We start from the raw sequence: 12,178 nt of genomic DNA on the forward strand, positions 1-12,178 counted from the left end.
TCTTCCCCTAGTGGCTACTTACAGTATTACAATATGCAGTGAGGCAAACCAGGAAGCTTTAAAATGTTCATTTGAACAAAAATGTTCTGAATATGGACATTTCGTAACAGTAGTGAACAAGGAGAAAAGAAACATGAGGTCCCATATTAGCTTAAAAAACAAACCATTGCTACATATCAGAAAGAGGAAATAGATACGAACATGTCAGAACAAGACATTGTCTGGAGGCAAATCTTCCCCCTAGTGGCAGGGAAGAGAACAGAGAGTTCTCCAAATCTGAATCACAATATTTGGCTTCTCTCTGTTTACAATATCTGGCAGTGCAGGTAAAAATGTAAACCTCTTTGCTCACATAATTTAGTTCTTTGATGAATTGAGAACTTCTCCTGACTCACACCACCTCCACACAAACACCTGCTCATTGAAATGCTAGAACTTCACACTTAAGGCAGACTCCTGTCTGGTCCAGGTAGTTTGCAAAGCAGGTCAGAGATAAATGTCTACAACTATTTAAACAAATACTTTAGGGAACTTTAATGCACTTAAAGGTTTAGTGTGTAAGATTTAGGTGAAAGGGATCGATTGACAGATATTGAATATAAAATAATCCTAGTGATGTTTTCACTAGTGTGTCTCATCTAAATTGTCCGAATAGTTGTTTTTTTTCTATAAAGGGACTTCAGAGTTAACAAGGCACTGTTAAATAGGGGAATAAAACTGCATTTATTTCCCAGGCTGTCGTTATCGATGATCCCTCTCAGGCGACTTGACACAGACATCCAAACTCTCCAGGGTGATCTCTGAACAAAGAAACTGCTGCACGTCAGTGCTGCACTTAAATAGCTGCCACTTCCCAGCAGGTTTATTTCATCGCTCATTAAAAAAACAAAAAAAACACAGGGTACACAGAGAGCTTCTTGAAGTTAACCAGGGAGGGTGGTGTTAGCGTGGTTGCAGCTGCCTCTGTTTGGACAGGAGGGGGAATCAAATATTCTTTCTACTGGTAGAACAAATAAAGGGTTGAGGGCCAAAGAAAGCTGCTGCCACGAGGATAAAGGGAAAAGCTGATTGGACCAGGACAGGGCGAACAGGAGGGAGCCACCACTGATGGAGATGCAGAGTGTTTGCTGGCTTCACGCGGTTTCCCTGCTGGAGGGACCGGCCGGTTACCTCCTCTCCTCTGGTTTGTCTTTACCTGTGGGTCACCTGGTTATTGAGGAGGCCTGGGAACGTCTGTTCTGTTTCAGTGCTTAATGAGCCACCTATAGAAGAACAGCAGACACAGAGTCACCACCACACACTTTGTCCTCGTTTCACATCTGATAGCAGCTTCAAATATTGAAATACTAGAGTTAGAAAATTCCGCTTGACCATATAATAGATACGTTGAGATATGGTTCTATACGTATAAAACTGAATTCAATACTACAACGATTTTTGAAGAGCTTTCAACCACATCTTTAAATCTCTATATGCAAATCGTGTATAGCAGAGGCTGGTATTATAATCCCACCCTCCATATGAAACTATTTCACCATGATCAAAGTCCCACACTTACAATTACATTTCCTAAAAATAGAACATTACGTGTGGTTGAAAGTCCCAAATAAGCACGAAAGTGGACTTTGAATTAAAATGATTAATTTATTACAACTAATGATAAGTACATCATTAAGATGAATGATTCAATCAAGACATTTAACAAAGTAGAAAAGCAGCAGAACAGATCAGACTAACTGCAGAGTGAAATGGAAAAAAAGCTGAAATAATGAACCTCAGAGCATCTTTAGTGGAATGGATTGATATGAGTGTTCATAAGAACTGTGCAATATAATGAAGTAACTGGTCAAATCAACTACTGTTTTTGAGATATTTTGAGGTTTTCTGCGAACCTCTAATTCACTATGAGAACATGCTGATTATTCATTCTGTGTGACTTCTTTGTAGCAATGTCAGCAGGTTCTCAGATCTCAGCTATTAAACTGGACACTTCAATGTTATTTTCACTGAGAGGAATCAAGGCCAAAACTAACACTGATATTTGAATAATCTGTCATTTTTCTTTACCACATAGATTTATCTTAATTCATTTAAAAGTTATATTTTAAGATAAACTACTAATATGATGTATTGGGGGTAACTTCAATTTTATCAGAGCAATCAAGCTCAACAATTACACAGTATCAAAATAAATGTGCTTAATAATGACATGTACATTACATTTTCTCTGTGAAGTGACCTGCGGTGTAACAGCAGAAAAGGTTCAACTCTTCAGGAGCACAATCGATGATCCTCTGAATCACTGCGAGGTCTTACCGTTGTGGCAGCTGTACATCCACACACGGTGGCCGTCATATCGACATCGGCATTTCACAATGTTATTGCTGTAGTCTGACTCTGGCACTTCGTAGTTTGGATTAATGATTATCTGTGAGAGATGAATGAGATGAAAGGTTGAATGTGTGAGGCCAGTACGACGAGCACGTGGATCATTTCCCTCTTTAGTCGGAGGAACACAGGAAACCTTACCTGGAAAATGTAATCTCCAGGTTTGATGTCAGTTATGTCGACCCACTGGCAGTCGATGTCGTGCCTGTAGGTGTCCCAGCAGCCCACCGTGATGCCCTGCTCTCCAAAGTTAGCACACTCATACCTCTTTTCAATACCTGCAAAGACACATTACAAAATGAAAAAATGGCATTTAAGAAAAAAAAGAACTGCGATAATTTCTAAAGATGAATTACAGTAATTTGTGGACTTGGATCAGTTGCATGCTGCAAACTTAATATTGACATATTATCATATATACGTACATTACAATCACAATCAATACAGTTGTTATGGTGAAAATGGAAGTAAAGAGTTGCTCATTTATTCACCCTGCAGACAGTGTGCAAGTGTTTGAGGGCAGCTGATGAATATGAATGTTATAGTCACTCTCCTTTTCCCTCTGCCTCGGTCTCTAACAAAGTTATCTGGCTCTTTAGTGGCTAAAGGTCCCACTATGTACAACTGCTAGTTGCTAACCGTGCCTGATCTATGGTGCAGAGCAGGTAGAGCTCAGTTCATCTGTTTATTAAAGCTTGATGAGAGCAAACAGATAAGCTGTGGGCCAGAAAAAACTAAACAATGAGCTGAAAGATGCTAAACAAGCTCCTTAGATCTGAGTGGAACAGCAGACCACAGTGAGAATTATCTGTTGGTTTACAATTACAAGTTTCTCTTTCACATTACACATACTCATTTGACTCATTGTTGAAATAAACAAAATGATTGATAGCGACTTTTTTCCCAGGAATCAGCTGGGACTCTCACCTTCATCACACTCTGAGTCCTCCAGGCAAAAACTGGCTTTGTGTCCTTCAGCCACTTTGGTTCCGTTGAGGCTGAACAGGTCATAGAGTGTAAACACCTCCATGCTGTGATAATGCCTAAAAAACACAGGAAGACAGAGTTCATCAAGAACTTGACATTTGCTGCAGCTCTAATCTCTGCTGAGAAAAAAAACACAGAAATTGGCACCTGCGACGCACAACACTTCTTTAAATGGTCTGACTCCAGCGTGAGTCTGTTCTCTCTCGTTCCGTCTGTCAGGGCTGCCAGAGGTTTGACGTGTGAAAGCTGGTAGCTGTGTGAAGCTGGCATCAGTCAACTGTTCCTGCAGCCAACACGGGAACCACAAAAATGTGGGACTGGTTGTATGTGCAGCAGCTTTAGCTTGAACACCACACGGTCAATTACAGGGCAGCAGCAGAGTGTGCGGAGGGGAAAAACATGTCATAATGTAGAGCCAGCCCTCTCTCTCTTTTTCTACCTGTTTTTCCTAATTCTTCAGTTATCAACCAATATTATTCAATAACAAGTCTCTTGATGATAAAGTTAAAACTCGGTGATCTATATCAAATAAAAAAAACCTCCTGAATGTTAAATGTCACGTGCATGAACATGTGCTGCCAATATTACACAGTTTGAATGTCTTTAACACCCCCCCCCCCCCTCCTTTAAGCGCTCTATGTCTCTTGGTGGTTTGACTTCCTGTCTTTGTCTCCCTCTCTCGTGATCGTCAGCGCTGCCCTGACGCGTTTCATCTGTGTCCTATTATCCCATCCGATCCTATTAGCCTCCCCTGTGTGTACATGCTCCCTTCAGATGGAACCCCAAGAGCTTGTGGTCACAATGTGGGAAGATGTGTACTTGTGTGCTTGGTGTTCAAGTGGTTAAGTTGTGAGAACAACGCTGCTTGGGTGCATATATTTACAGCACTTCTGGTGTCTGGAAGCCAATTTAGCAATGGTGAAAAGGTAAGACTATCAAAATGATCACGTTTTCCTCAGACAAATTATAAAATTGTGAAGAAAAACAGTAGATGACTAAAATTTGAATATTTTTTCTTAAAATTTAACAAAAAAGGAGTTGCCATAGTTTCTATGATTTCTGAAACCGTCAGCATACAGCTTTCATCAGTCATCTTCTGCTCAGCTCCCCAGTGTTACCATGGGTTTAGTGATGCTAAACGGTTCTCTTGCGATTGTGTTTCTGGTAAATGAAGAAAGACTGAGCTACTGTGGAGGTATCACATAAAGAAATCTTCCTGTACTCGGGGACACTGACCTGTGACAGTCGTGCCACACCCAGGAGTTTCTGTTGGCTTTGGGCCTGAAGTCCGAATGGCCGTTATTGTGGATCTGGGAGGAGAAGCGCAGCAGGCGGCGGTAGGAGTTGGCCGGGGCCTGGCTGGAGGGGGAGGCCAGACAGTTCTCCTCGAAGGCGCACTGAAGCATGAACATGGGCCTGTCCTCCATGTAGGTGGTCTGCTCCACCACCTGAGGGTTCAACACCAGGTCAGGAGCCGCTGTGGAAGAGAAGAGCATGTGAAGACACCCACAGAGAAGTAGATGGAACCAAAACCTATTTAGAAACACAGAGAAATGGCTTTTACTGGCCACAAAAGAGCTCAGGGGAGTAAATGAGCAGTTTCTGCTTGTGATTCAGGAGGAATTTTTCAGCAATGCAAATGTTTTTCTTTCTAAGATAGAGTTTCTCCAATAATTGAATATGCTGGTAAAACTTGATTTGTAAAACCTTTCTGAAAGCTTTTCAGTGTGAATGTTAAGTTGGCCACAGACAATCTCTCCCATGACTTCTCAGCACGACCCTTCACCTACAGTAGGTTCCATAGGTCTGAAACCACCTTTCTACTCCATATGAACACATAACACAAGATACAGAAGGAGTTTATGAGTCTTACTCTCAGAACAGGAGACTCCAGCTGCATTGCGTCCCCCTCCTTTCGGGCAGCTGAGGTGGGCTCCGTGGTGCAGGCACTGGGACAGAGACATCTCGGTGCCGGAGCAGCGAACGCCACTCATCGCCACAGCGTCCGCACTCACCTGCCCCGGCCAATACCACGTCTCCTGTTGGAGAGAGCAGGAGCCTCAGTTCACGGCTGACATGTCATCCACCTCTGGTATAATCACAGTCTGTAAACACTGCAGAGAGTCGTTTCACGTGGAAAATCAGGTTGATAATTCAGACTGATGATACTCCTCCCAGCCAGACTGCAGGATTATCTTTAATATCACAACTTGGATGCAACTATGATCCACTTCAGATATGATAAAGATGCTTCAGTGATCAGAGCTAATCAAGATTTTAGATATATTTTGACGTGTGGGAGGATTTTACACAAGAGTGAGCCTGCAGTGAAACCTTATTTAAGCACCATCAACAAAACCATTCTTATCTCTTTATTGTTTTATTATTACTCGTCATTTCTCTGGCAATGTAAGAAATACTTTATTTGTATTTTAAAATACTCCCTTAGAGACTACAGAGTAAAATACAAATTTCTTTCTGGTAATAAAAGCAAATGTACTTACTATGCAAACAGGCCTTTGCGATAGTCTTTCATTTTATGTATCATATTACTGAACTTCATATTATTAAAGCATTAACACTGACATTCTTTATGAACTACTTGGTCGTTTCACCAGGAAAAAATGCATCATATTAGTTTACATATGGGCTGATCATAGATGAGAATTAATACAAATCTGTTCAGCAACTAACTATCACAATAAAATAATCCTTAATCATCCATAAATGTGTAGAATGTTTGACTGTGGTGATGTCAAGATGACATTTTGCTCTGTTTTGAGGAGAGAATGAAAATGTTTCCAGTATTAACCATTAACTGTTGTGAGGAAAGGCGATTCTCCACAGTGACCACTAGATGGAGCTCCTTATCCTTCTAAAAGCATTGTGACTTAGGCAATAGTGTAATGATGATGTTCATTAAACACAGTATAACACAAATAGGACTTTTTTTTTACATACGTTACTATAAAGAATATAATGACCTATAAACTCTTTATATATAAAGAGGAGACCTGCTGTGCAACTTGTGTCTATACTATCAACATGGTGATGTCATGAGCTGCCACATAAAGAAATGAGCCTCACATTATACTGTGACACTGTAAATGAACTTGTATTACGACTATTCCTCTGCATCCTATCTTTATACAATGTCCGCTCATAAAGCTCTTAGCTCCACAGCTCTGTAAACATCTTCACAGACTGTTAGTATGAACCCCCCCCCCCAGCCACTTTTACTGTTATCACGATGCATTTTAAACTCAGTGAGACACCTACTTCCTCCTTTTGAAGACGAGAGGGGCATCTTAATGTTGGACAGCGGTAAACAGTTATCAGTTTTTAATGACAGAGAGCGGTTGGTTGCTCTTGGCAACCACATACACAGAGAAACACAGGACAGTGAGTCTGTGTGCAAGTATAAATGCTAACATTTTTCATTGGAATTTTTACTTAGCAGTTATAATTTTCATGAAAAGTGTTTTTAAACCTGAATTTAGTTATGTATCAATTAATTAATATCTTGCCCTGTATTACCTAGACAAGTAGATGTAACAATATGTCTGTGGCATTGCCACTAAGGCTGATTCATGTATATTAATATATAATTATAAGTACATCTCAATTTACAAACAAATAATTGCTCGCACATGAATTTAACTATTCTTTTCTGTCATAGCTTGTTTTTCAGGGTTGAAAACATGCACTGTGAATGTTCACTCTCATTAATAGTCTATGCCGTCTCTATGCACCTAAATCAATGTTCCATTCATTACTTTTACAGGCAGGCGAGTAGAAAGTGGAAAGCTGTTGACTGCAGTGTTTTATTTATAAGGTCAAAATGAGCTCCACTTGACTCCTGGATGGAAAATCCTCAACTGCACAGGAAAGTGATGCAAACACCTGAGTGTGGCCACTTGGACGGTGAAAGGGAAAAAACAAACTCAGTTAACTTCAACTCCCTCTAGACCTTAATCTACACCAAAGATCCAAGCTCACTGACTGCGAATCACAACAGACGACTAACTGATGTGGAGGCAGTTTGAAGTATGAAAGGAGAAAAGGAAGTAGAGCTTGACCAAAGAAGGAGGGCAGAGAGAATATGAGAACAAACTGATGTAGATCAAATCAGGAGAAGCCTCTGAAATGGAAGTCGGGATGTGGCAGGTTTATTTTTACACCACGTCCACTCCTCTGCCCTACACACTATGTTTAGGAACTCGGAGTTTGGGTTTGTCTTGGCTTGCGGGGGCATTGGAGAGCGGCTGGCAGACAGTGGAGACCCTGTGGACGCAGTCAGGACAGAGAGCAGCTCTCTCAGTCCGACTCCACACCGGCACATGGACGTCTACAGTCCAGCCTGCACAGAGGCAAGTTTGATGGTTTCTTTCTCTTTGTGCTTTTACTTCTCTAATCCACAGGAGTCACAAAACAAAACTCCCTCACATCTGATGTAATTTTATATATATGAACGTTATGAAGTTTAGGTTTTAAACATATGAACTTTGCTGTGAAGTTTCCATGAGATAAACTCATGTCAAAACTATTGTTGAAAATGTTAAATGTTAGTTTGATAAAAATGTTCTTAAAGTAAAGCTTTTTCACTGAAATAAAGGAAATCAGTGAATGAAACTTGTTGTTAAATAATAATAAATGCTATTTCCTATTTTGCAGTGGCAACATAAGTGGTTCACTGTGAAATACTAATGAAGTTTGAAATAATACATTGATAATGAATTTAAATTGAATAAAATTATATTAATAACAGACGATAATATAAAATAAAATAATGTAATGTAATGGGGGGGTGACACAGGAGGGTGATTTCCACCCAAAATGCACTCGTACCTGGAAGGCGTTGCTGGCGAAGCCCAGGCCCAGCTGTCTGCACACCACCATGGCCTCCATGGTTCCCCAGCCTTCACTGCACACCGTCCCCCACGCCAGAGAGCCGTTCCTCTCCACCATCACCTCCACACGGCCCTCAAAGGGGTTACGACCTCCGCTCAGACGCAGCTGCAGCCATGAGAAATACAGATTTAGATCATGTATTTGGTAAAAAGTTACTCGTGTCCATGCAGGCTCAGTTTGAGTGAGCTCATGTTTGATTCACACAAAGCTGAGACGGACCCGCTCCTGGAAGCCCATAGCAGGGATGTTACATCTGACGGCTGCATCCTCCTCGTGGCTGCAGCCCAGAGACTCCTTGTTGAAGAAACACTCTGTGATGGATTTCTCAAATCCTGAGCACTCCACCTCGTTCATGTGCACCGGGCCCATGCCTGAAAAGCACACACACAAAAGAAGCTGTTTTGAAAAGATGGTTTGGGGTTTCTTTCTTTCTTTCTTTCTTTCTTTCTTTCTTTCTTTCTTTCTTTCTTTCTTTCTTTCTTTCTTTCTTTTGTTCCCCACTGAAGGGAAGGGAAAACAAGTGATATTAACATCTGATAGATGTCTGTGTTGTGTCTGACAGCTCTGATACCGAATCAAAAGTGTAAATAGTAAATAAACATAAAACATAATTTGAGGATATTTAGGAAAATACTTTTATTCGATGACAGTTACATGAGAAGATTGATCCCACTTTCATGTTCTATAAGTAATGATGCATTCACCTTGTTTAAATGTGATATATATGATTGTGTCCCAGTACATTTCCTGGTGTCAGTGGTTATAAACATCAGCGCTAATAAATAACTCTTCTAACTAATGTCTGCCACTCTCATAATACAAAATAAATAATGATATGCAATATGTGAATACGCACAATTAATGAATTTCTTGCCATCAACAAAACTTGACGTGATTTTATTGCAGTCGGGATCTATTTTGTCCAATTTTTCCGACACCACATGAGTGCACTGTAAAAATATAACCTAGCAACAAGTTAGCTCAGATATACGCTAATATCTTTAGCTTTCTATTCGCCACACATGCAGGACAGTGACATTCATTTTCTCATATATTTTACAGCAAGAAAACTAATCAGTGTATTCCCAGAATGTCGAGTTACTATGAAGTATCGGAGTTTCTTTGTATTATTTCCATCAGGCCCCTGTTTTTACTGCACGAGGTTACAGCCACTGATGAGAAATCATGATGGAAAAGGATTCTGGAGAAGAAACATTTTCCATGTCTCATATCACTGGAATGAGCAGCAACGTCCCTGTTTTCTTTTTCAATGTTATGAAAAAGAAAACTGCACTTTTTTATGTAGAAACTCTGCTGACAGGTGAGCTCAGGCTTTCAAACACCATATAGCACAGAGGAATCTGCTGAGTGTGTCATTCGGAAAAGGGGGTCAGTGGCACATTTTTGTTGGGGGGGGGGGGGTCCCGACAAACCCACTTTCTCTGCTGTAAAACTCTCCATGCAGCCAGTGTTTTAACCACACTGGTGCAGTGTGGGTAGTCGTCAGAGGAGACTATAAAGTGAAGCTGCTCCGACTGAGACCGTCAATTATAAAATAACTAGACAATAAAAGAAACCTGTCTTCCTCTAGGCTCATTCCAAACCATCAGTAAGAACTAACTTTATCTTACAGATTTCAAAATAAGATATGTGTTCATTTCAAACCTAGTCTGTAAAAAACCTCTGCAGCTTCGGTCTTAGTTTAATACTTAACGAGTTTGTGTGTTTTATTGCTGATATTTTGTAACCAGAGGCGGATCTAGGATTCTTATTAAATCAGGGGCCATAAAGGGGCCACAATTTACACAGAGGGGCCATTTATATATGTTCAATATCCATACACACTTCCTGATTCAGGAAGGTCCTCATTTAAGTCATTATTGACAGGACAGGGGCACTTCAGGGGCCAATCAGATCTCAGCTGTGGCCAGTGCCCCTTGGCCCCACTCCTGGATCCGCCCCTGTTTGGAACGTGGCAACACAACTGCAATGAAGAGAAGAGAGGACAAGGGGTCTACAAAGAGGAACAAGCACTATGACCTGAAAACCTAAAACCAGCACGGTACAAGTACTAGTGTCTTGAAACGGATGTGTGCAGCCACTGGTAACCAGTGAAGGGAGCGGAGGAGCGGAGTAGTGTGAGTGAACTCAGGTTAAAGACCAGTCGAGCTGCTGCATTCTGGAATGCACATGACTGTGCTCACCAGGTTCCATGAACAAGAGGGAAATACAAACAGGGCTTTCTTTAGTTTCTGATTGCTGGTCATTATATTTTATTTTTGTAAATCGAAATGAAAAATTTTAATCAAACCATTTTTTAAAATCCCATCAGCCCTAATTTGAACACGAAAAGCTTTATTTTTTTTAATAAAATAAAATAACCATATATAGTTTTGTTTATTTACATTTTTGTTTATGAAATGAAACTTGAATCAACGACATGTACGAGGCCCTCGTCCGGGCCACAAACTAGCTCTGATCGTCGAAGTTACTCGACCTCCGATTACCCCAGTGTCACACACAGCCACAGTCTGAACACAGAGTCTAAATTCAGCATACCGCAGACACCAAAGTGGCCAAAAGAGAAGGCAGCTTTAATGTTGAATAAAAACTTCCTCTATGACCGATTCAATCCAAACAACAAGCCATTCAGCATCTGAACAGAATATTGTGTGAGTGGTTTGTGTTTTCAGTAGCAACATGTTTCTCCACAGGCTCTGTCCACAGTCCCGCTGAGCCTCGACTCTCTGTTCCCTCTTACAGCGCACTGACTAAATTCAAACCTGAAGGCACACGGGAGTTTTCCTATTTCCTCGCAGAGAGATGTCTGAGTTGATATCAGCTCAGGGATGGTTTCCCATCCTCACTGACCTGCACAGAGTAACTAATCCTGTTCACTGAGCTAAATCAGCTCCGTGAGTTCATCATCCTCGGCTCTGCGGCACAAAGGGCTGATATGAGGAGGGCGAGCTTAAAGGAGAACTGCTGCATGAAATGTTTGGTTTGGCGACACAGTCATAACCTTCCATCACGTGTCATGTATACAGTTTACATGTGAGCTCAGTGGCCTGGGATTGTTTCAGGTCCATGGTGTACTTTGTCCATGTTCAGACCCGAATAACATCTGTCCTGAGAGATCCGATCACACTTGGACAGCATCAAGTACGTGTATCAGCATTAAAATGAGCCCTGAATGTGTCTCCTGTGACCACTTGCGGTCGGATCTCACTTCCCCGCTCTATACACAAATAAACCTGTCTGTGAAGACCAAATGATGTTGTTTTCACCCAGTCTGGGTTTACAGATGTGTCCAATGTCACCGTGTTTGTGTGTTGGTGCAAGCGAGAGAGAGAGAGAGAGAGAGAGAGAGAAAGAGAGCGGGCGGAGTCAGGAGGGGCTGAATGAATGACTCAATGAATGTGCTCAGGTATGAATAAAGATTTTATCAATTTATGAAAATAATTTATTAATAATTATGTAGTGATCAGTGTTGATATTGTGGGGATGACTACAAACCAATCAAATAAGGTCACTGAGAGGTGCAAAATTACAATTAAACTGTCAGAGGAGGTCAGAGGAGGTCAGAGGAGGTCAGATGAGGTCAGAGGAGGTCCTTCATATGTGGCCCAGCACGGATCACACAGTGAAAAGATTGTGGCAACATGTGTCCCAGACCGCCTCCTGAATCTGAATTATCTGATCTGTTCACACAATTGGGTGCGTTCAGACCTGAACTTAGTGCGGACCACTCAACGGGGTCTTTGTTCCTGTTTCTTCAAGTTGTCTAAACACGAGCGTGCTGCGGACACCTCATGTCTTTATTCTCTGCTGATTGGTTGGTCATTATGCAGCTAATTATCACAGGAGAAGTGGGGTTGTGGTGGAGTTGGAG

At 41.3% G+C, this 12,178-nt stretch overlaps 1 protein-coding gene across 1 annotated transcript in view; it reads right to left on the reverse strand.

The window, feature by feature from the left end:
- Window positions 1–389: 389 nt before the first annotated feature.
- Window positions 390–12,178, reverse strand: part of loxl2b (lysyl oxidase-like 2b) — a 39,385-nt gene continuing 27,596 nt past the window's right edge. Inside the window, exons 7-14 of the mRNA XM_034597033.1 lie at window positions 8,506–8,657; window positions 8,224–8,391; window positions 5,249–5,414; window positions 4,612–4,852; window positions 3,316–3,431; window positions 2,530–2,666; window positions 2,317–2,428; window positions 390–1,262 (exon numbers count right to left, since the gene is read on the reverse strand). Coding sequence (XP_034452924.1) covers window positions 1,192–1,262; window positions 2,317–2,428; window positions 2,530–2,666; window positions 3,316–3,431; window positions 4,612–4,852; window positions 5,249–5,414; window positions 8,224–8,391; window positions 8,506–8,657 — 1,163 coding nt within the window. The 3' untranslated portion in view covers window positions 390–1,191. The remainder of the gene's footprint in view (window positions 1,263–2,316; window positions 2,429–2,529; window positions 2,667–3,315; window positions 3,432–4,611; window positions 4,853–5,248; window positions 5,415–8,223; window positions 8,392–8,505; window positions 8,658–12,178) is intronic.

The sequence above is a fragment of the Hippoglossus hippoglossus genome, chromosome 9 (assembly GCF_009819705.1).
Source record: "Hippoglossus hippoglossus isolate fHipHip1 chromosome 9, fHipHip1.pri, whole genome shotgun sequence".
In the NCBI taxonomy this organism is placed as follows: Eukaryota; Metazoa; Chordata; class Actinopteri; order Pleuronectiformes; family Pleuronectidae; genus Hippoglossus; species Hippoglossus hippoglossus.